General features: G+C 31.9%; 1 protein-coding gene and 3 long non-coding RNA genes across 4 annotated transcripts; all 4 read right to left on the bottom strand.

Moving 5' to 3' along the window:
- Positions 1-7,314: 7,314 nt before the first annotated feature.
- LOC140057085 (uncharacterized) lies at positions 7,315-8,616 on the bottom strand. The gene is made up of 4 exons (XM_072102622.1): positions 8,350-8,616; positions 7,955-8,245; positions 7,655-7,696; positions 7,315-7,505 (listed from the first exon to the last, which is right to left on the bottom strand). Exons 2-4 carry the CDS (start codon positions 8,202-8,204, stop codon positions 7,315-7,317), a joined length of 483 nt encoding a protein of 160 aa, XP_071958723.1. The 5' UTR covers positions 8,205-8,245; positions 8,350-8,616.
- A 14-nt stretch (positions 8,617-8,630) lies between these two features.
- On the bottom strand, positions 8,631-9,510 carry LOC140056039 (uncharacterized). The gene is made up of 3 exons (XR_011846715.1): positions 9,483-9,510; positions 8,874-8,950; positions 8,631-8,676 (listed from the first exon to the last, which is right to left on the bottom strand). It is a non-coding gene; the product is annotated as an uncharacterized lncRNA (long non-coding RNA).
- A 10,617-nt stretch (positions 9,511-20,127) lies between these two features.
- On the bottom strand, positions 20,128-21,107 carry LOC140057118 (uncharacterized). The gene is made up of 3 exons (XR_011846873.1): positions 21,057-21,107; positions 20,651-20,978; positions 20,128-20,239 (listed from the first exon to the last, which is right to left on the bottom strand). It is a non-coding gene; the product is annotated as an uncharacterized lncRNA (long non-coding RNA).
- A 2,859-nt stretch (positions 21,108-23,966) lies between these two features.
- LOC140057209 (uncharacterized) lies at positions 23,967-25,174 on the bottom strand. Its single transcript, XR_011846885.1, has 3 exons — positions 25,058-25,174; positions 24,682-24,739; positions 23,967-24,090 (listed from the first exon to the last, which is right to left on the bottom strand). It is a non-coding gene; the product is annotated as an uncharacterized lncRNA (long non-coding RNA).
- Positions 25,175-26,262: the final 1,088 nt, after the last annotated feature.

Raw genomic sequence — 26,262 nt, 5'->3', positions numbered from 1 at the left:
TAAACCCTTGGTCATTCTATGCCTATCTCTTTTGCTGGGGCTACTTTCAAAATTATACTTTACCTTTGGATTTGATCTCTTTATTTTGCTGATAATAAAACCCACAAGCAAACAGAGAATGAATCCAATGAGCACACCAACAAACGTCATTCCAACAACAAGACCTGTTGAATTACAAACGCCCTCACTCTTTGGAAACTCTGTACTTAAAACTAAACAATTAGTACAGTGTTACCATGTCATTTTAGACATGTTTACAATAATGTAGTGTTGACGAATATATTATAAAAAGGTTATCATTATTTTCCCTTTAAGCATTCATGCAGATCCTAGGGATGAGGCGTGGCATATCCCCTCCAATGTCTATCCTTTTTTTATTTGCTTGTGGCAATGCAAAACAAAACCCGGAAATTTACAATAAATAAAAATGCAAGCAAACAAAACCTACGTGTAGTTGACTTACCGGGTATATAAGAATTTGTTGTCAATGCTAAAGAAATATAAAACAAACAAGCAATATTTAGTAAAACACGCCATGCGTTCATATTATAAAAATAACCCTTAATAACTAAAATAAACTGAAACTTTTAGATTTCGCTAAAGCTGTGCTTTATTTTCGGTTATAATTATGACATGCATAAAATACTTATACTATACTATGATGCCAATAAATATATTATTTATCAAAATGTTTATTCCAACCAACCTATTGACAGTGTAGCAGTAGTGCTAAGTTTTCCCTCATTTCCACTATAAGCATCGTTCTCAGATCTACACTGATAAACTCCTTCATCTGCCCCATCGACGTCATTAATCGTTAATGTTGTATCAGAAAACGGATACTTGTCTGTATCAGAAACACCAAGCTCATTGCCATCTTTGATCCATGCGACGGTAATTGGTGTTGGGAATCCATCAGGTTCAGTACATTCAAATATTGCTGTTTCATGATCGTTAGACATTAGCTTCAAACCTGGGTTGTCAAGATCTGTTCATGAAAAATTTACATAACAATTTTTAAAATACTCTTTGTCTTTGTCTATTAAATGTATTACCATAAACACAGCTTATTTTCATGATACATTTTTATAATAATTTGTTTGTGCTACAAATACTATTTATCAACAAGGCATGTGTGTAAACATTCAAGAAAAACATTTTAATTAAATATAAAGAACAATAGAATACTCTACTTGTTAAATATTGTACCTTGTGTGTGTTTTTACAATGTTATAAACATGTAAATAAACATTTGGGATAGTCAATAGTCTAACATAGAGTAAATTTCTAAGCAGCTTTCTCCCACTCTGAAATGTATATTCATAAAATTCTAATACTTACAATTGACTGTAAGTGCAGCAGAGTCTTCACCAGGATTTCCAAGATTGGTGCTAACAGTACATTTATAGTTGCCTGTATCACCTCTTACAACCTCAGTTATTATAAGATTATTATTGGACAAACTGTATTGATCATTTGTTGCTTGTCCTGTAGAAATCACAAGAGCAGGTCCTTGTTGTTCACCATTGTCATCAACTTTTGTCCAAACCAGTTGATTCAACGAATCTCCTATAAAAACGTTCGGAGTACACATCATTGTTACATTGTCAAACTCATTGACTGTACCAGCATCCACTGTCACTGGTGTTTGTGCACTTGTATCTGAAACTAAATTAAAAAAAAAAATAAAAAAATAACGATTTATGATTGCGTCATTTTGTGAAAAAAAAGATATTTTTTGATATTTGTACATACAAACACAAAGTTGAATAATCAGGAAAATCATCGCACTTGTACATTTCGCCTCCATCGCAGTTCTATAGAATATGGAAATCTTTTCCGCTTTATTAGGTGGTGACTATTTCACTTTTATTGTCTTGCACTCTACCACACCCTACGGTATTGTATACTGAAGTATTGATTGTTCCTGTCGTTGTTGTGATTCTGGATTGCTATTCATACTTGTGATATATTAGTTTTATTTCCTTCACAATTATAGTGCACTGTACTTGCGTCCAAATCAAGATGATACAATTAATCTTTTTTAATAGTATCAATTATTTAAAATAAAATCATAAAACACGTGATTATTATTAAATTGTTTTGTAGTTCAAAACAGTGCAAACTCAAACTGTGGTATTTCTTAAATTTGTTTAAAAATCATTAACAAAATAAAAATCGCACCCATATACTTTAAAGCCCCGTTCCAATTCCCAGGAATCTAAAAATTCAGTTTAAAAATTAATTTGAACTTACTCAATTCTTTGTATAAAATATGGCAGCAAGCAAACAACGTACATCTCGAGGCGAACTAAACTAAAGAACGCTATATAACAATAATACACTACACGCGTGTTAAAAGAATTGATTGTCTAGTTTATTTTCCTTCTTATGCTGGAATAGTCATTATATGTCAATGTACTAATGCATTCAAACTTTAAATTCAGTAACAAATCAAAGTTGGTCTTGTACAAGCAAGGTTTAATTAAAACAAATCAAAACAAGAAATACAGTTTTTTAATAAATGTATCGTTGTTAGTTACATAATTATCTTTTTTTACATTTTTCAAGTATGTCTATGGTTTTCATCTTTACATCAAATGTTTCTATATACCACTGGTAGATTATGTCACTATAGGTACATAGAGGTTTTTTTTGTTAATGATGTTACAAATTGCAGCATTCACATTTCCTTGTTGTTAAATTTGTACGCGTTAAAGAGTTAAATCAAGAGAAAGAAAACACTTTCTACAGGTTATGATTTCTCTTTATTTCTATAATAAAATCAACAAGATGTATGTGATTGTAGTTTCAAACCAATGATATTCCATTAATAATAAGAATAATAATAATAATGTATTTATTTTATTTTTATATTTTAAACATGTATATTATTTTAAACAATAATTACAGATAAATATACGAAAATGATAAAACAAATGAAGCGTTCAAGTTAGAAACCATTAATTGTAACAGGAGTCGATCAGATTACAGACCGACCACCAAGTTAACCAAATAAATAAATAAAATTAAGAAATATAGTAAAAAATTTTAGAATATATTATGTAAATCCAAATATAAATAATTTACAATTCATTTAAAACTCTTTAAATCCAATACAAAAAAATATAAAAAGAAGGAAAGAGGAGACTACTCACCATACACTGAGACCAAGAGGTTTTTATAATGATATTTAAATGATGAAAGAGAATGTTTATTTTTTAAAGAAGGGGGGATATTTTTCCATAATTTTGGGCCATTGTACAGAATTGAAGAGCGTCTGAATTTAGAATTTGATAGATCGCTTAATAAATTTGTCTGGGAGAATCGTGTATTATATGAGTGGATCTCGGATGCGTTAGTAAATAAAGAACAAACTATAAGGTTGTAATGTTTTATTAGTAAGACGAAACATAAAAGTGTTAGTTACAAGTTTATTTAGATTATAAATATTTAGGATATATTCTATAACAAAATCAACAAGATGTATGTGATTGTAGTTTCAAACCAATGATATTCCATTAATAATAGGAATAATAATAATGTATTTCTTTTATTTTTATATTCTAAACATGTATATTATTTTTTGTCCTTTTTTGCTTTAACATTTACATATACAGCTTGATTATCGTCTTTCTTCTGTAAATCTTGGTATGTGTGGTTTGTTTCTTTATCTGTCTCTCCAGTATAAGTCATATACGCCTGCTGCTACAAAAAATTAAGAAGTTTAGTGCATGGAAAAAGAAGAATGAAAATCGTGTAAACCTGTATTGATATATTGGTGAAATAGTAATAATAATAATGATGATGATGATGATGATGATGATAATAATGAGTAAAGTGAATACTTAAAGTTGAAGTATGGCATCTTTACCCCTGATTGGTTGGTGTTTTTCGATGTCGGTACCTTCAAAATAAAACATAATATTTAATGTTAAAATAGTTTCCATTACTGAAGTGTGCGGTATTTCATTAAACCTTTGGTCATTTTAAGTATACACTTTTGCTTTTGGTTCTACTTTCTGAATTATACTTTACCTGTGCATGTGACTTCCTTATTTTGCTGATGATAAAACCCACAAGCAAACATATAATGAATCCAATGAGCACACCAACAAACATCATTCCTACAACAAGACCTGTTGAATTACAATCATTCTCTCTGTTTGAAACTTCTGTACTTAAAACTGAACAAATAATACAGAAGGATTAGTGTTACCATGTGTTTTAAACATGTTTACAATAATGTAGTGTTGACAAATATGTAAAGGTCATACTTATTTTCCTTTTTAAGCACTCATACAGATCATGGAATGAAGCGGGGATATCCCTTTCCATTTCTATCCTTATTTTCTTTTCGCTAATGCAAAAACCCGGGAATTTACAATACAATGCAAACAAACAGAACCTACGTGTAGTTGACTTACTGGATATAAAAGATGTTGTTGTCAATGCTAAAGAAATAAAAAACAAGCAATATTTAGTAGCCTAAAACACGCCATGCGTTCATATTACAAAAGGCAATTTATAACTAAATAAATCTGAAACGTTCAGATTTCACTGTGTATCTGTGCTTTATTTTTTATTACCGCATGACATAATATACTGTAATATGAATATTCCATTTATAATTAGGACATGCAGAAAATACGTATACAATGATGCTAATAAAATATATTATTTATCAAAATGTTTATTCCACCAACCTATTGACATTGTGGCAGTATTACTAAGTTTTCCATCTGTTCCACTATAAGCAGCATTCTCTGTTCTACACTGATAAACGCCCTCGTCTGATTCATCAACGTCATTAATCGTCAATGTTGTATCAGAATACGGATACTTTATTGTATCAGACACATCAAGTGTGACGTCATCTTTGATCCACGTGACGGTAATTTGTGTTGGTACACCAATAAGGTTAGAACATGTAAATGTCACAGTTTCAGTTGCGTGGACAGACAACTTTGTTGGATTCAGAACTGGTTCTTCAAGATCTGTAATGCAAACATGTTCATTCATGACTACAGTAATAATAGTAATACTCATTAACGAACAAATCAGGAGGCCTATTTTGCGTATGCATTGCAACATTTCCACAACAATTGTAAAATGTAAGTTAAATGCAAGTGTATTAACGTCTTATTTTATTGGTGGGTTGACGTTTTAATATTTTTCATTTCAAAAACTTTGAACACTCATTCATAATTAGCTACATACTCACAATAGACCGTGAGATTAGCAAAGTTGTCAGCAGTATTTCCACCATTGGTGCTAACGCTACAACGATAGTTGTCTGCATCTTCTCGTTCAACATCAATTATTATAAGATTATTATTGGATAAACTGTAACGATCATTGCTTGTTTCTCCTGTAGAAGTCACAAGAGCAATTCCTACTGCTTGACCATGGTCATCTGCTTTTGTCCAAACCAGTTGAAGCAAAGAATCATTTGGTACAAGTGTATAAGTACACATCATTGTTGCAGCTTCATCAACTTTTGCTGTACCAGCATTCACTGTCACTAGTGTTTGGGCACTTGCATCTGAAACTAAGATTTTCTGTGAAATATGACATATTTGGCCTATACTGAAAAGTGTTTAAATCAGAATTATGATAATAACAAAATAATAAATTCTAGTAAATGCATTTTTTCATAGAAACACAGACAACCGGAATAACTTTCACTTGATAGTTTATTTTTATGATTGTTGAAAATTTGAACCACCATCTATAATCCGGAAATAACATAACTGTATAACTATTTTTATTTCAAAAAATGACGGAAATGTGTAATTTAAATACAAACAAAATTAAATGTTTTCTTAGTTTGACAACAAAACATTAAAGCTTGGTACTTACCAAATACAAGAACAAGTAGTAGCAAACAACAAGTAGTCATCATCACAAAGACAGAATTATTAGTATAGTGAATACGGAATATAAATCGAATTGTCCTTCCTTGTTTTGTGAGATTTTGAAAGTAGACCTAATACGAGTTTATTGAATCTGATGGCTCTGGATTGAATTAATTACACACGCCCTCATCGTTCACTAAGCTATCTCGCTCTGTCAGCCCCCCCCCCGCCCCCCGATCCCTGGCCACACCCAGTCTAAAACCAAAGATTGTATAACGCGCCACGTAGAGTGGCGCCACTTCATGATGCTAAAGCATCTTTGGTCTAAACTTTAATTTCTCAAACAATTGCTATTGTGAAATCGGCACAAACTTGATGTGTCCTGCATCAAAAGTAAGTAAGATTCTTTGAACAAGAAAATTGCATTTTGGTGCCGTTGTTGGTGGCCTATAGGCTACGGTACTAATATACTAATTAAACGGCCGTCAACTGTTATTATAGGCTACTGATTTCAAAATTGATTTCTCTTTTGCATCTCATGTCACGGCATTTTGTTGTTTAACGAATGAATTTACTCTTTGATTATAGATTGTAGTTGAAACATATCTCTTAATTGTTGTTATTATTTGACAATATTTGGACAATTATTTGGAGTTGGACTCATACTGATAAACAAGGAACTCATATAAAAGCAAAATAACACTTTTTATTACAGAACCCATTGTTAGATCCAAGTGATTTAGACCTTCGCCTAGGCCCACGAATAGAAAAAAAAAGTTGTACCATACGATCCATACAGGGTTATGTCTATGGTTCACATGTTGCTATATACCACTGGTAGATTATGTCACTATAGGTACATAGAGGTTTTTGGTAATGATGATACAAATTGCAGAATTTACATTTCCTTGTTATTAATTTGTACGCGTTAAAGAGTTAAACCAAGAGAAAGAAAACACTTTCTACAGATTATGATTTCTCTTTATTTCTATAATAAAAAAAGAGGTATGTCATTGTAGTTTTAAACCAATGGTATTTCATTAATAATAAGAATAATAATAATAATGTATTTCTTTCATTTTTATTTTAAACATGTATATTATTTGTTGTCCTTTTTTGCTTTAACATTTACATATACAGCTTGATTATCGTCTTTCTTCTGTAAATCTTGGTATGTGTTGTTTGTTTCTTTATCTGTATCTCCAGTATAAGTCATATACGCCTGCTGCTAAAAAATACAACAGTAAAGTAAGATGAATTACAATCATGCAAACCTTTATTGTGTATTGGTGACAATGATGGTAATGATCAAAGTGAAAGCGAATAATTAAGGTTGAAGTATAGCATCCTTACCCCTGATTGGTTGTCATTTATTGATGTCGGTGCCTTTGAAATAAAACATCAAAAAGTAAATTGAATGATAATACGTTTGCCATTACGTGTGACGGTATTTCACTTAACTTTCGACTATTTTACTATTTTTTTTTCTACCTTCTGAATTATACTTTACCTGTGATTTTGTCTTCCTTATTTTGCTGATGATAAAAACCACAATCAAACAGAGAATGAATCCAATGAGCACACCAACAAACGTCATTCCAACAACAAGACCAGTTGAAGTACATACATCCTCACTATTTGGAACTTCTGTGTACAAACGATGTACAAATCAAGAGGATCAGAGTTACCATGTGATTGTGACATAACAAATATACAATAGTCATATTTTTTATTCGCAAACTTATAGGGCCTAAACATAGGAAACTATTAGTGCAATGCAAACAAACAAAACGTACGTGTAGTTGACCTACTGGATGTAGAAGAAGGTGTTGTCAATGCTAAAGAAATAGAAAGTACATATGATTATGTTATTTAAACATAGTCAGTGCATTGGTTGTATATATTGTCTTGTTCTATATTATAAAAAGGCCTTTTGTAACTAAATTGTGTAGCTGTGCTTTATTTTCATTACCGCATAATACATAATTGTTGGAATAGTCCCTCTAATTATGATAGACTATAATTATTATACCTATGATCTCAATAAAATATGATATTATTGTAACATTAGTTATAACAACTTTATTGCAACCAACCTACTGAGAGTATAAGAGGATTACTCGGTTTTCCTTCATCTCCACTGTAAGCAGCATTCTCTGCTACACACCGATAACTTCCGTCGTCCATTTCATCTACTTGATTAATTATTAATGTTGCATCAGAAGACGGATATTTGTCTATATCAGAAATGTCTAGCGTAGCATCATTTTTTGTCCATCTGACAGTAATTGATTTTGGTTCACCGATAAGTTGAGTACATGTAAATGTTGCGGTGTCATTTATCATGACAGATAATGTGTCCGACTTCAAAACGGGGGTGTCCAGATCTGTATTGACAAAATCAATTGTCTTTATATTAAAATGATGATTGCTTATTTGTTTGAATGACTTAAATCTACAGTATGTCATTCGTACATTTATTCCTACTTACATTGAACTGTAAGATTTCCGTTGTTTTCACCAGAAACAGTAATTGAATCAACAATTCTACACCTAAAGTATCCATCATCAGACAACACTGAGGTTGCAATGGTGAGAGTAGCTTCACCAGTTTGTGTGGTATCAACAGTGTATCTACCATTAGAATGTGACACTGCAGTATTAACAAGAAGGTTTTCGTCTGAATTGCTATTGTACCATTGAGCACCAAGAAAGGTTCTTGAACCAGTGAGTGTGTAATCACAGGTGATAATAGCATCTTCACCTAATTTAACAGTAGCATCTTGCACATTGACAACAGGAGTTTGACCATTTATAACTATATACACAAAATGAATGAGTATTCATGTATTTGTATAAAACAAATCAATTAATACAAACAATACAATACAATAAAAATTGGTTACTACGCCGTCAAACTCCATAGCCATTTCAGTCTTGAAACCATAGTAGGGTCCTACTAATAAACATGCAATACAACTGATTACACCAATTATATTCAAAGTTTCTACTTACAGTCGCTTTGGAAAATCAGGAAAATGAGTGCACACTCACATATCGCCATTACTTCTGTTAAAGTCACGCCTAACAATCTGAAAATCAAAAATGATACATTCACTCTTGTCTCTCAGTATATATTATACAGGACACTGATCGCTTGTATTGTCAGAATGCGAATTGAATTAAATTTTTGTTTATTTCCTCCATAATGTATGGTGGCCCAATGTTTAGATTAATTTTTTGTGAATAAAAATATTTCCTATATTTCTAAAGAACTGTCTTTTTACAAACACAAAGTTGAAAAAAAAATCACATTTCATGTTTACATTTCCGTCTTCATCTCCACAAATCTAAAGCAGGAATCTTAAATACGACGCAGTTGGCCTATACAGCAAAACTATTCCACTATTGTATATAATGTATATTGAAATAATGATTGTTCCTGTTATTGTTATGAGTGTGGATTCATACTTTGATATTATGTCTACTTCCTCCATACAGTATCGTCCATGTCAAATATCGATTGAGTACCTTACCGTTTTTATTAGTGACAATTAATTTGCTAAATAATAAAAAGTAGTTTGACAAGTTATGTATTAAGTATATTAACAAAAATAAACCAACCTGTAACGATACTTGCTTGTATTGTCTAATGAGCGTGAAGACTAAAGAGTGTGTAGCACTTTTGTAAGAAAATGAAAGCTACATAGAGTGAGGTAGAGGGCGTCAGGCGTCATTAGGCTACATTTGAACGAAAGACGATGAAATTCGTTTCAAAATAATTTTGAACGAATGCAGTTATGAAAAATGGCAACGAGCAACCAAACAAAGCAATCGAATCAAGAAATTAAATTAAAGAACACTCCTCTAATAATATGAACTTAAACGCATATTGGTGTATGAAATCCTTATTTTTCTATTCAACGATTCAACTACAAGCAAATTTTAATTTCAGTACGAAAAAAATGACCAAGACATAGGATTCGCATAATTAATGTATCTTGTTATTTACACTATGGTTTTCATCTTTACATCACACATTGCTATATACCATTGGTAGGCAATGGCACTAAGTAAAGTGTATGGTTTTTTATAACTAATGGCAGAATTAACACTTTTTCTTGTTATTTTAAATTAATTAATTAATTTATCAGTTTTACCCATAAATGATTGAGTTATATTATTAAAATCAACAATTTACAAACTGTGATATTTCATTAACAATTAAAGATGCATTATTTGTTGTCCCTCTTTGCTTTAACATTTACATATACAGCTTGATTATCGTCTTTCTTCTGTAAATCTTGGTATGTGTGGTTGGTTTCTTTCTGTCTCTCCAGTATAAGTCATATACTCCTGCTGCTAAAAATAAATAAAAAAGAATGAAAAACGTGTAAAACCTTTATTGATATATTGGTGACAATAGTAATAATAAATGATGATGATGATGATGATGATGATGATGATGATGACGAGTGAAAGTGACGTATAGCATCCTTACCCCTGATTGGTTGGTGTTTTTCGATGTAGGTACCTTCAAAATAAACCATCATATTTAATGTTAAAATAGTTTCTATTACTTAAGTATGCGGTATTTCATTCACACTTTGGTCTATTTAAGTCTACACTTTTGCTTTCAGAATTATACTTTACCTGTTCATGTGACTTCCTTATTTTGCTGATGATAAAACCCACAAGCAAACAGAGAATGAATCCAATGAGCACACCAACAAACGTCATTCCAACAACAAAATCAGTTGAATTACACACGCCCTCACTCTTTGGAACTTCTGTACTTAAAACTGAACAATTATCAGTACTGTGTCAGTGTTTTCATAATTGTATGAAATTAACCCTTTTATAATATTAAAGTGTAAGTGATACATATGCAGAGCGTAAGCAGTACAGATCCAGGGAACCTTTGTATATACCGTAGTTTCTTTTTTTTTTCTGATTTATACTAATTGTCGTTGTTGCTTTTAAGACACACCGATGCTCATATCGATTTGTCCCATTTTCATGCTTGTCTATTTTGGAACCAAACCCGGATTGTATTTATTTTCATTCATTTATTTTTATTCTTTTCGTTGAAACCCGGAAATTTACAATTTTATAATAAAAATCAACGTACTTATAGTTGACTAAAGCCTGGTTTCCATAAAATCGCTACACCGTTTCCATTGAAATCGCTACACGCGCAAATGTCGCCGACGCGCATCGGGGAGGTCTCCCCAATTCATCGCTGACAAATCGGCAAAGTTCAACCATGTTCAACTTTGCCGATTTTGTCGGCGATGAGTCGTATACGCGTGTACCAAAGAATATTTAGCGCTCGCGTACTAGATCCCCGATAAATTATAGCGTTTCCATAGAATCGCTACGCTCTGTCGGCGACAGCAGTCGGCGACACGGTGTAGCGATTTTATGGAAACCAGGCTTTACTGGATATAGAAATACTCGTAAATTCTAAATAAATAAAAAAGCATTATTATCGAAACGTATCAAGCGTTCATATCAAAACACCTGCATAATAATAAGAAACAACAACAACATTTTTGTTGTGTTAGCTCACCAGTGCTATCCATATCAGTGTAGAAACAAAAGAAAAATTATTTGTGGTAGAGAAAACACGATCCAAAAGAATGAAATGTCTGTTTATATATAGTATGTATTCATTGTATCAATTAACAGTTATGAAACTATTTGATTCCAATCGTACCAACCTAATGTGATGAGGGTAACAGTGTTACTAAGTTTTCTTTCTGTTCCACTGTAAGCAGCATTCTCTGCTCTACACTGATAAACTCCCTCATCTGTTTCATCAACGTCATTAATTGTTAATGTTGCATCAGAAGACGGATACTTTTGTGTATCAGACACATCAAGTGTGACGTCATCTTTGATCCATGTGATGCTAATTGGTGTTGGGAATCCGTCAGGTTTAGTACATTCAAATGTTGCTGCTTCATCATCGTTAGACATTAGCTTCAAACCTGGGTTGTCAATATCTGTTCATGGAAAACTTACATAACAATTTTTAAAATACTCATGTATTACCACAAACACAACTTTATTTTTATGATAAATTTGATAATAATTTGTGATTAATTGTTTCAATTGCTACACAATACTATTTATCGACAAGTACAATATTGTATGTCTAAACATTCAAGACAAAACATTTTCAAATAATTATTTTTTTCAACAACATTGATAAGTCTAAGCTTTTAATACAGTACTGTATAAGTATATTTCTAAGCATCATCATCTCGCTTTGAAATTCTGACAAAAATTTATTATAATTTGAAGAAATGTGCAAATTACAAATATTCATCATAATTTACTTTATACTCACAATTAACTGACAAATGAAATCAATAACAAAATACACTACTTGTTTAAAATAAGTTAACACAAAACAATTACTGTAGCTTGTATGTCCAAATGTTCTTACATTAAACATAAACAAATTATAATGTCTAAAATACAGTATCATCCTCACACTTATTTATTGTATTTGAAGAAATAATTGCATATTCATAAAATTCTACTATACTGTACTCACAATTGACTGCGAGTTCTGCAAAGTTTTCACCAGGATTTGCAAGATTGGTGCTAACAGCACAACGGTAGTTGCTTGCATCACCTCGTTCAACATCAGTTATTATAAGATTATTATTGGACAAACTGTAACGACCATTGGATGTTAATCCTGGAGAAATAACAAGAGCACTTCCTTCTTGTTTACCATTCTCATCAGCTTTTGTCCAAGCCAGTTGAACCAATGAATCTCCTGACAGAAATGATGGAGTACACACCATTGTTACATTGTCAAACTCTCTCGCTGTACCAGCATCCACTGACACTTGTGTTTGGGCACTTGTATCTGAAACTACAATACGCTACGTTACTTGCTTTTGAAATATAACATTGTGCTGCAAAGTGTTAAAATCAGAAAGACGAAAAAAACAAAATAAAATTCTAGTGAATGTGCATTCTCTCTATTATCGTTTTCTGTTCTGGTTTCACAAACCAAACTATGTGGTCCGGCAGGATAACAAATCGACACACCCGCGCAAACACAGACAACGGGAATTTAATTTTAAATGATTAGTTTTTTATTTAATTGTCGACTTAAGTTTGAACCACCTCTATAATACGGAAATAACATTAAACGCATGATTGTATTATTTGTATTTCAAATAATGACGGAAATGTAGGCCTACTTATGTATACTAGATGGTTCTCGAATACACAGTAATTTCAGCGTAACAAAACTGGCGATTTCAAATGTACGTACCACAGGACTACAATACATTGTCGTTTACAGAAACGAATAAATAGACACGATGATTTATGTAGTCAACTAAAATTAGCACCCTGGGAATTACTTCCGAAGGAGAAACAAAATGAGTCCAAATTTGGACTCACTTAAAGAAACCCAATTTGTGTTTTGTATGTAACATTAGGGTTGAGGGACGGGAAAGCGGATAGGTACAAAGAGGAACAATTTTTAAATATATTCTTTATCCACCCAGTAACGAAATATTTTGTTCATGTTTTATAGGCCTATAAATAATATACCTCTAAATACAGTAAAACATTTGCGATTTAATACTTTGTTAAAACTGTCACTGTCATAATCGATTGAAATATTAAAGTACATGTCACGATACACCACTACGACGTTTATATTATTGGTAATTATTAATTAATACAAACGTTGAGAAGGAACTGTCAGTATAAAGTTTATTTGTATATAATAATGTGTTTATATATCTAACAGAAGTAGAGCATAACCACAATCTCAGTAATAAAGTTTATTTGTATATATTTTTATATTACATCTAACAGTACGAACATTCACAGTAAGAAATGTTCGATTCAAATGAGGACCAAAACTAGTTAATAGGTATTTACAGTATTGTCAAAGTATTGCAAGTTTATTCTCAAAGGGCCCATATATTTACCTACCGTATGTGTTAAACCAAGGGCTCACAAATTTACCTACTTGTGTTAAACCAAACTCATGTTCAGACCTACGGAATTATGCTTTCGTATCACAGCCACGGTCATATTTTAATGAGCATCGTAAGAGCAAAGTGTTCAGATTCACTGCAACGAAGTTGCGTTACAAACGGATATGATGTCACTCGCTGGCGATTGACCAAACTCTAACGCACGCATAGACCTACCTTCGTTGTTATTAAAAGTATTAGTGGTTGGTTTAGGAGTTACAGGCCTAGACCGAACACTTGTGCTCGGCATTATCGATTGGTTGTCGGGCATACCAACCAGCCGATCATTTTGGGGTTTGGGTTTATATTTGGTCTATGACCTAAAATATCATATGGCAGAAAAATGTTCAAATCCCGTACTTGCACCGGCTCCAGATTTATTTACTCGGTCTTTCGCCGCTTTATACGACGACCCCTTCAATTTCGTTTGGGATATTAAATCCTTCTTTATGAGGATGGCCCATCTTCTCGTGTCCGCCATCTCGTTGAACACAGACATTTTGTTGCCGGTGCTTTTACGCCAGTTTTTCACTTCCAACCGATCTCTGAACTCAGGGCTTCCCCACAATGAAATAAGGTATTTTACTTTATCGCCAATGCGCACGCTTCGATGACATTTTAAATTAATTAATATAATTATATTAATAATAATAATACTGTTATAGTGTAACAACAAAAGGTATGATTTTTTTGCACGTTCACCGATCACAACAAATGGATCAGCTTGGCTGCCCCGATCATTTCTCCTATCCTGTGTAGGATCTTTAAATTATCTCTTGATCAGGGTAGAGTTCCTTTGGATTGGAAGCTAGCCAATGTCGTTCCGATATTCAAATCTGGTAACAGAAACGAAATATCGAATTATAGACCTATTTCACTTTGTTCAGTCGTGGGTAAAGTACTTGAGCGCTTTGTGGCAGATTATCTCCTCCAACACTTGCAGCGTAATGGTTTTATTAGCCCTGTTCAACATGGATTTTATCCAGGCCACTCATGTGTTACTCAAGCTACTTCTTTATACCATGAATGGGCTAAAACCCTTGATATTGCCAATCCTCTTATTGATGCTATTTTTCTGGACTGGGAAAAGGCGTTTGATCGCGTCAGCCACTCTAAGCTTCTTCATAAACTCCATGATTTCGGAGTGTGCGGGCACATGCTAGGCTGGATAGATTCAGTCACCGTCCATAGCCATTTCAGTCTTATAGTCTATGTTAAAATAATAGTAGGACCATACTAATAACATGCATGACATTTAAGTTTCTACTTACAGTCGCTTTGGAAAATCAGAAAAATTAGTGCACATTCACATATCACCATTACTTCTGTTAAGAACGCTTGCACTGATCTTGGAAAACACAGCGCTTTGAAACCTTTGTCTCTTGCGCTTTATAAATGTTATTTATTATTATTATTTATTAAGAAGTACATGCTGGTCACGCCTAACAATCTGAAAATCCAAAATGATACTTTCACTCTTGTCTCTCAGGACACTGATGGATCTGAATGCCAATTGATTTACATTTGTGTTTACTTCCTCCATGATGCTGTACGGAGGCCCAATGTTTAGATGACTTTTTGTGAACAAGCATATTTTCAATATTTGTAAAGTACTGTCTTCTTACGAAATAATGCGCCCTCTATTTGCCGAGGAATTTGAAGCTTCAAACAGATTGAAATGTTCCATTCATCGCAAATCAATACATTTGTATAAACGTATAATTATATTAAATATATCCAAATAGTATTTTTTTAAAAAGGTCGACCTTTCTTCAACATTATGATGCTGTACTCGAGCTGATCAATTATCGTAGAAGGAGATAGTATTATTGTGTGCGGGTATTTTTCAAGATGGACATCCATAACACAATGTATACCACGGAAAACACCCCTATTTGGGGCAAATCGTTGAACCTAAATTCTTTTTAATTGTCAATAACTAATTATCTAACTCAATTTAATTTGTAAGCAGGGTTAAATCAGGTGGCTAAAATCAGTACCGAAAGTACGAACCAACTTTATATACCATCGAGTAGAAATTCTAGAAGTACGGGGGATTTACCGAATTTTTCCCTTACATAAAATAATTTATATATAGATAATGACGAGTGAAAATTAGTATTGAAAGTTGTATGGTATCCTTACCCCTAATTTGTTGCTGTTTGTTGATGTAGATACCTTTAAAATAAAACATCAACAAGAACTTAATGTAAATACATTTCATTACTTGTGCAGTGTACCGTAGTTCATGTAACCTTTGAGAATTTTACTATTTTTTGTTGTAATTCTACTTTATGAATCAGAATATACTTTACCTTTGACTTCTTTGTTTTTTATTTATTGTTACTTTTGCTGATAATAAAACCCACAGGAAACAAATAATGAATCCAATGAGCACACCAACAAACGTCATTCCAACAAGACCAGTTGAATGCATATACGCCCGCACTCGTTAATAGATAAGGATCAGTGTTTTCATGTGTTTTACAATAATGTATAATGTTGACAAACATACAAAGGTCATATTTTACTTTTTAAGCACACATGCAGATCATGTGGGCTTACAAGATGTTGTCGTCAATGATAAAGAAATAGAAAAGAACAAGCAATATTAGTAAAACACGTCATGCGTTCATTACAAAAGCTATTTATATTACTAAAATAAACTAAATAAAAAACCTTATCGTTTCCCACCAATGCAAAAGTTTAGAATTCATTTCCCTTTCTTTTTCCCAAACATTTTCCCCAACTTCCTGTTTTCGTTGTGTAAATTCATTACTACATAGCATAATAGGAATATTAACCATAAAGGACCATATTACGACAGGTAATTGGTTATAGAAAGTTTATTTTCCTACCAACTTATTGACAGTGTAGCAGTATTAAGTTTCACATCTGTTCCACTGTAAGTAGCATTATCTGCTCTACACTGATAAACTCCTTAATCTGCATCATCAACGTCATTAATTGTTAATTTGGACTTTACGAAACACGACGGTTAGGAGACGACGAATATAATCAAATTTTCGCTATCTAAAGCGTAAAATCATACACAGTCAACAAAGCCGTTAGTTAAGCACCCTTGCTCGAATACGACGACCGACAGTATCTCAAGTCTGACGTCATCTTTGATCCATGTGGTGGTAATTGATGTTGGCAATCCATCAGGTTCAGTACATTTAAATGTTGCGGTTTCATCGTTGACAGACATTAGGTTAAAAACTGGTTCATCAAGATCTGTGTATGGAAAGTTTACATTTACCAATTTTAAAATATTTTTCAAATATTAGACCTAAATGTAATATATATCCGTAAATGTATGACACATAACTAGCTGTATTTTTATGATATTTTATGACAGCCACATTCGCTCTTTTTGTACTTTGTCCTGAACTTAATTTGTATTTTTTACTCACAGTGCACCCCAACCAGATAATTAATTGGCATTTGATTTTATATTTTATATTTTTAAGCATCATCTCACTTTGAAAGTCAATAAGTGTAAATTCTGTATAAAATGCATCATCTACTACTCACAATTGGCAGTGAGTGCTGCAAAGGTTTCACCATCATTTCCTAAATTAGTATTAACAGCGCAACGATAGTTATTATTATCTCTTTCAACATTAATTATTATCAGACTATTATTGGACAAGCTGTATCGACCATTGGTTGGTTTTAGAAATCACAAGAGGACTTCCTAATTCTTGTTGACCACTATCATCACCTGTCGACTAAGCCAGTAAGCAATGAATCTCCTGTCAGAAATGTAGGAGTATACATCATTGTTACATTGGCTGTTGCAGCATCCACTGTCACTGGTGTTTGACCACTTCTATCTGCAACTAAAATAAAAAATCCGAAAAAATAGGGATTTACGATTGCGTCCTTTTGTGAATCTTTTTTAAATATTTGTACTTACAACAACAACAGCACTATCGCACTTGTACATTTTGCTTTCGTTGCAGTTCTATAGAATATGGAAATCTTTTCCGCTTTATTAGGTGGTGACTACACTTTTATTGTCTCGCACTCTACGGTATTGTATACTGTTGTTGTTGTTGTTCCTGTCGTTGTTATGATTGAGATGAATTGCCGTTCATTGTTGTATTATATTATTTTTACTTCCTTCATAATTATAGTGTAATGTACTTGCGTCCAAATCAAGATGATCAAATTAATCTTTTCAATTAGTTACCGTTATTTAAAGACATGGTGTTAGGCCTTATTTATACAGTACGTTCAAACAGTTCAAACTCAAACTGGTATTTCTAAAATGTCTTCCTTAAAAACAGAAATGAACCTCAATTGCACCCAAACCCGGTCCAATTTGTCCCTAGAATTAATTTGTTTCCGTTTAAAGATCAATTTGAACATTATTCAACTCTTTGAAAAACCATGGCAGCAAGCAACATCTTGAAGGCAAATTAAATTAAAATTGGTGTTAAAATTATTGATTGTCAAGTTTATTTTCCTTCAATGCTGGAATAATTATATGTCAATGTACTAGTAATGCATTCAAACATTGAATTTAAAGTAACAAATCAAAGTTGGTCTAATACAAGCAAGTTTTAATTCCAACAAATCAAAACAAGAAATACAATTCTAATAAATTTATCGTTGTTTTTACATTTTTCAAGTATGTCTATGGTTTTCATCTTTACATCAAATGTTGTTACATCACATTGGCATATACAATGTCACTATAAGTACTTGTGTATATTTTGTTTAGTTAATGATGATACAAATCACAGCATTCAAATTTCTTTGTTTCTAATTTGTACGCGTTATAGAGATCAAGAGAAAGAAAACACTTTCTCAATGTTTTGATTTCTCTTTATTTTTATAATAAAATCAACAAGAGGTATGTAATTGTAGTTTAAAACCAATGATATTCCTTTAATATTAATAATAATAATATATTTATTTACTTTCATTTTAAACATATATTTTATTTGTTGTCCTTTTTAGCTTTAACATTTACATACACAGCTTGATTATCATCTTTCTTCTGTAAATCTTCTGTGGTTTGTTTCTTTATATGTCTCACCAGTATAAGTCACATACGCCTGCTGCTAAAAAAAAAATAAAGAAGAATGAAAATCGTGTAAACCTTTATTGATATATTGGTAACAATAGTAATAATAATAAATGATGAATGTTGATGTAACATCCTCACTCCTGATTGGTTGGTTTTTTTCGATGTAGGTACCTTCAAAATAAAACATCATATTTAATGTTAAAATAGTTTCCATTACTTAAGTTGCGGTATTTCATTAAACTATTTGTCATTTTAAGGCTACACTTTTTATTTTGGTTCTACTGTCTGAATTATACTTTACCTGTGCATGTGACTTACTTATTTTGCTGATGATAAAAACCACAATCAAACATATAATGAATCCAATGAGCACACCAACAAACGTCATTCCAACAACAAGACCAGTTGAATTACAATCATTCTCTCTCTTTGGAACTTCTTCTTTTCTTAAAACTGAACAAATAAAACAGAAGGATTAGTGTTTCCATGTGTTTTAAACATGTTTACAATAATGTAATGTTGAATATACAAAGGACATCATTATTGTCCCTTTTAAGCAGTGATACAGATCATGGGGATGGAGGGAAATATCCCTTTCCATTTCTATCATTTTTTCTTTTCGCAAAAGCAAAAACCTGGAAATTTACAATACAATGCAAACAAACAGAACCTACGTGTAGTTGACTTACTGAATATAAAAGATGTTGTCGTTAATGCTAAAAGAATAGAGAAACAAGCAATATTAGTAAAACACGTCATATCACAAAAAGCCTTTTATAATAAAAAAAAAAAAAATAAGAAACCTTATCGTATCGCACCAATGTAAAAGTTCAGTATTAAAACATTTCCCTTCTTTTTCCCAAACATTTCCCCCAACTTCCAGTTTTTGTTGTGTAGCTGCAGTGCTTTAGATTCATTACTACATAGCATAATAGGACCAATTAATTATGACAGGCAATTTAGTCCTTACAGAAAATATCAATAAAATATAATATTTTTGTATCAACATTTAAAATGTTTATTTTCCAACCAACCTATCGACAGTGTGGCAGTATTACTAAGTTTTCCTTCTTCTCCACTATAAGCACCATTCTCTGCACTACACTTATACACTCCTGCATCCGTTTCATTTACATTATTAATCTTCAATGTTGCATCAGAAGGCGGACACTTTTGCATGTCAGAAATATCAAGTGTGACGTCATCTTTGATCCATGTGATGGTAATCGGTGTTGGGAATCCAACAGGTTCAGTAGAAAACTCTGCTGTATCATCCATCTTGGCAGACAATTTGGTTGGAGTCACAACGGGTGTTTCAAGATCTGCGTATTAAGAATTTACCGGTAACCATAGTTTGACAATGTATTAGGGATGAACATACTATATGATATCAGGACAATTGCGATATAATACTTCCGATATGCGCTTACCATATATACAGCCGTCGTCTAAAATTGGCTAAGACGTCATTAATGCATAGGAAAATTTGTCTCATCAGTTTTCACTGTTGTTAACTTACATTGCTATTTGACCTGTATATGCTTAAACTAGCTGATGTTCATTTGAATTCAAAATTACTGTACTGTTATTATTATTATTACTAATTAATTACTGAACTAAATTCTAAAGTAACTTTAAAAGTCGGAAATCAACATTTTAGGTTAAAAGATTACTTTAATTAAGAGATTTATTGTTTTAAATACAAATTCTGCACAGTATATAATTATACTCACAATTGACTGTGAGTGCTGCAAAGTTTTCACCAGAATTTCCAAGATTAGTGCTAAAAGCACAACGATAGTTGCCTGTATCACCTCGTTCAACATCAGTTATTATAAGATTATTATTGGACAAACTGTATCGACCATTGGTTGTTAGTCCTGTAGAAACCACAAGAGCAGGTCCTATTTTGTTGACCATTGTCATCAGTTTTTGACCAAGCCAGTTGCAACAATGAATCTCCTTTCAGAAATGTATAAGTGCACACCATCGTTACATTTTCAAACTCTTTGGCTTTAGCAGCATCCATTGGCACTGGTGTTTGTGCACTTGTATCTGAAACTAAATTAAACAAATAACGATTTACGATTGCGTCATTTTGTGAAAAAAAAAGAAGATATTTTTAATATTTGTACTTACAACCACAAAGTTTAACAATTAGAAGACTATCGCACTTGTACATCTTGCCTCCATCGCATCGAATATGTAATCTTTTCCGCTTTATTAGGTGATGACTATTTCACTTTTATTGTCTCGCACTCTTCCACACTCTACTGTATTGTATACTGAATTATTGATTGTTCCTGTCATTGTTATGATTCTAGATTGCCATTCACACTTGTGATATATTAGTTTTACTTCCTTCACAATAGTGCACTGTATTTCCTTCCAAATCAAGATGGTACTTTATCTTTTTAATTAATAACAATTATTTAAACACATGGTTTTAGGCCTTATTTATACAGTGCGTTCAACCGCGCAAACTCAAACTGTGGTATTTCTTAAATGTTTTCTTTAAAAACAGAAATGAACCAGCATCGCACCCAACTTTAAGGCCCGGTCCAATTTGTCCATAGAGTTTAATTTTTCCGTTTCAAAATCAATTTGAACATTACTCAATTTTCTGTAAATATATGGTAGCACTCAACCAATACACATCTAGAAGGTGAATTAAATTTAAATAACGCTACGTGTATTGGTGTTAAAATCATTGATTGTATAGTTTATTTTCATTTCTATATCAATGTACTAATGCATTCAAACATTAACGGATCATCAAAGTTGGTCTAGTACAAGCAAGTTTTAATTCCAACAACTAAAAACAAGAAATTCAATTTTAATAAATGTATCGTTGTTAGTTACATATCTTATTTTCATATTTTGCAAGTTATATGTTTATGGTTTTCATCTTTACATTACATTACAAATTTGATATTTACTTCACATTTTGCTATATTATACCATTGGTGTAGATGTCACTATACGTACTTGTGTACACTTTGTTTAGTTAATGATGATACACATTGCAGCATTCACATTTCTTTGTTATTAAATTTTAAATTAAGATAGAGAAAACACTTTCTCAAAGTTAATTTCTCTTTATTTCTATAATAAAATTAACAAGAGGTATGTGATTGTAGTTTCAAAGCATTGCAATGATTCTATTAATTATAATAATATATTTATTTTATTTTTATTTTAAACATGTATATTATTTGTTGTCCTTTTTTGCTTTAACATTTACATATACAGCTTGATTATCGTCTTTCTTCTGTAAATCTTGGTATGTGTGGTTGGTTTCTTTATCTGTCTCTCCAGTATAAGTCATATACTCCTGCTGCTAAACAAAATACAACAGTTTAGTGCATGCAAAAAGAAGAATGAAAATCGTGTAAACCTTTATTGATATATTGGTAACAATAGTGAGGACGACGAGTGAAATTGAATAATTAAATTAAAGTAACATCCTTACCCCTGATTGGTTGGTGTTTTTCGATGTAGGTACCTTTAAAATAAAATATCATATTTAATGTTAAAATAGTTTCCATTACTTAAGTATGCGGTATATTAAACCTTTGGTCATTATTTTTAAGTCTAAACTTTTGCTTCTGGTTCTACTTTCTGAATTATACTTTACCTGTACATGTGACTTCCTTATTTTGCTGATGATAAAACCCACAAGCAAACAGATAATGAATCCAATAAGCACACCAACAAACGCCATTCCAACAACAAGACCAGTTGAATTACAATCATTCTCTTTCTTTGGAACTTCTGTACTTAAAACTGAACAAATAATACAGAAGGATATAGTGTTACAATGTGTTTTAATTTAATTTTTTACAATAATATAGTGTTGACAAATATACAAAGGTCATACTTATTTTCCTTTTAAGCACTCATACAGATCCTGGGGTGGAGCGGGGGATATCCTTTCCATTTTTATCTTTTTTTTTTCTTTTCGCAAATGCAAAATCCCGGAAATTTAAAATACAATGCAAACAAACAGAACCTTCATGTAGTTGACTTACTGGATATAAAAGAAGTTGTCGTCAGTGCTAAAGAAATAGAGAAATATTGTAATATTATTAAAACACGTCATATCACATAAAGCCTTCTATAACTAAAAAAAAAAAACTAAATAAGAAACCTTATCGTTTGCAAAAGTTCAGTATTAAAACATTTCCCTTTCTTTCTTCCAAACATTTTCCCCAACTTCAAGCAGTTTTTGTTGTGTAGCTGTGCTTCATTTTTATTACCACATAACATAATAGCAATATTAACCAATTAATTATGACAGGCAGTTTGGTCCTTACAGAAAATATTCAAAAATATGATATGTTTGTATCAACAGTTAAAAAGTTTATTTTTCAACCAACCTATTGACAGTGTGGCAGTATTACTACGTTTTCCTTCTTCTCCCATGTAAACAGCATTCTCTGCTATACACTTATAACTCCCTGCATCTATCTCATTTACATTCTTAATCGTTAATGTTGCATCCGAAGACGGATACTTTTCTATATCAGAAACATCAAGTTCTTTGCCATCTTTGATCCATGTGATGGTAATTGGTGTTGGGAATCCAACATGTACAGTAGAAAACAGTGCTGTTTCACCAATATTGACAGACAATTGGGCTGGAGTCACAACGGGTGTGTCAAGATCTGCAGTGGAAAGAAACTTTGACTATTAAATGTAATACCATAAACACGTCAGCTTTATTTACATTTTGATAATTTTAGATTATAATTATTTATTGTAATTTGAAGATTGTCCAACAGAGTTTATGTATTTAACTTTCACTAGAAAAAGAACAACAAAGGAATGACAAACTCACATTGAACTATAAGTTCATCATAGTCTTCAGCAGTTTGAACATTTTGTGTTACAATTCTACACAGATAGTTGCCTGCATCATTTACTTCAACAGTTCTTATCATAAGATCCTTGTCATTAGATAAGCTGTAACGACCATTGCTTGTTTCAACTATAGACACGAGAGGGTCGCCTAATACTGGAGTACCATCAGCATCAGCTCTGAACCAAACCAGTCGATCCAACACTTCTCCATTTGGAAGTGTGTAACTACACGTCATCGTCGCAACCTCACCAACTTTAACTGCATCACCACCCGCTGTCACAGACGTAGTTTGTGCATGTGTACCTAAAACTAAACAATAACTGTACAGTAATTATTATAGATACTGCATATTGTGCACTTTTATTGCAAGTTTTTGGAGTTTAGGGTAGGCCTACGTTGATTTGGTGTTATAAAAGATAAAGCTTGTTACTCATTTTTAAAGATAGCTTGCTATAAACATGTGCTGTATGTCTACTACCATTTATTAAACATTGTGTTGATGTCAAGAAAGGTTTTTTAGTCATTTCTGGAAACAAAATTATAGGAAATGCAAACAATACAAACAAAAAATACTGAAAATGTATATATATATATATGTATATATAACTATTTGCACAATTAGTAGCACAGCGACAGTAAAGCAACATGAGTATGTCATGATGTCACAGGCCTCATGCAGTATTTAGCTAACCTATATCTAGCGTTTGAACCTATATGGCACGCTAGGACGGACATAACTATGTATGTCCATCCTGGTGTGCCATAAACCTACCATAAATAGAGATATATTTAATTTACAAGCAAAATATATTTAGTTAATAACTGTTCAAATCAACAAAGAAGTTGATTAACTCTTAGAGAATACTTAATTATAGGGTTAGTTTGGTGAATTGTACTTACGTCGTAAATATAGAATAAACAATAACAAGAAGGAAACACTCTTCATCTTTACAGCAATCTAGTTACAAGAAGGAAATGCAACTTTACTAGTATATTTTAATCTACTTTTTTTCTCCTTTTCCATGCCACCTAGATTCTTTTAGATCTATTTTTGTAGGGCAGGAAGCGCCTGAGTCCGGGATGACCTAGACACAACTGGTACTGACCGGGGTTCAATTAGACCGATCCCTGGTTAGCGACGAAGGCGTATCCCCTTACTGCGGTTTGGTTTTTTTTTGGCATGGTTAGATTTCCCTTTTTTCATTTTTAAAAATAGCTACTAACGATTTACGATTGCGTCATTGTGTGAAAAAATATTTTAAATATTTGTACTTACAATCATCGCATTTTTACTTTTCGCCTCCATGACAAATCTGTAAAATATGGAAATCTGTTCCGCTTTATTAGGTGGTGACTATTTCACTATTATTGTCTTGCACTCTACCATACTCTACGGTATTGTATACTGAAGTATTGATTGTTCCTGTCGTCGTTATGATTCTGGATTGCCATTCATACTTGTGATATATTAGTTTTACTTCCTTCATAATTATAGTGCACTGTACTTCCGTCCAAATCAAGATGATACAATTATTCTTTTTTAATAGTATCAATTATTTAAAATAAAATCATAAAACACCTAGCCTTTTAAAAATTGTATTTATACAGTAAGTAGTTCAAACTACTATTTATTATTTTTATAGGTATTTCTTAATGTCTTCCCTAAAAAAGAAATGAACCTGAATCACACATAACTTTAAAACTTCCGTCCAATTTGTCCCTAGAATTTAGTTTGTACGTTTAAAAATCAATTTGATCATTACTAAACTCTTTGAAAAAATATGGCAGCAAGCAACCAAAGCACATCTCGAGGCGAATTAAATTAAAGAATGCTATATAACAATAATACTATTACACGCGTGTTAAAAGAATTGATTGTCTTGTCTATTCTAGTATGTCATTATGTCAATGTACTAATGCATTCAAACATTAAAATCAAAGTAACGAATCAAAGTTGGTCTAATACAAGCAAGTTTTAATTCAAAAAAATCAAAAATAGAAAATAACATTTTAATAAATGTATCGTTGTTAGTTACATATCTTTTTTTTACATTTTTCAAGTATGTTTGTGGTTTTCATCTTTAGGCCTATATAACATGTTTCTATATAATATTGGTATATTTTATGTCACTATAGGTACTTGTGTATATTTTGTTTAGTTAATGATGATACAAATTACAGCATTCACATTTCTTGTTATTAATTTGTACGCGTTAAGAGTTAAATCAAGAGAAAGAATACACTTTCTCAAGGTTATGATTTCTCTTTATTTCTATAATATAATCAACAAGAGGTATGTGATTGTAGTTTCAAACCAATGATATTCCATTAATAATAAGAATAATAATACTGATGTATTTCTTTCATTTTATTTTAAACATGTATATTATTGTTTGTCCTTTTTTGCTTTAACATTTACATATAAAGCTTGATTATCTTCTTTCTTCTGTAAATCTTGGTATGTGTGGCTTGTATCTTTAT

The sequence above is a fragment of the Antedon mediterranea genome, chromosome 8 (genome assembly GCF_964355755.1).
Source record: "Antedon mediterranea chromosome 8, ecAntMedi1.1, whole genome shotgun sequence".
Taxonomy (NCBI): domain Eukaryota; kingdom Metazoa; phylum Echinodermata; class Crinoidea; order Comatulida; family Antedonidae; genus Antedon; species Antedon mediterranea.
Note: the sequence above shows the minus strand (reverse complement) of the source record. Positions and strands in the feature narration are given on the sequence as shown.

Bases quoted from the DNA above. Each gene is read 5' to 3' on its own strand.
- LOC140057085 (XM_072102622.1), bottom strand. From the start codon at position 8,204: ATGATAAATGACACCGCAACATTTACATGTACTCAACTTATCGGTGAA. The intron at 7,697-7,954 runs GTTGGTTGCAAT...CTATTTCTTTAG, and splicing joins TCCTCTTATACTCTCAGTAG to CATTGACAACACCTTCTTCT. The intron at 7,506-7,654 runs GTACGTTTTGTT...GTTTGTACACAG, and splicing joins ATCCAGTAGGTCAACTACAC to AAGTTCCAAATAGTGAGGAT.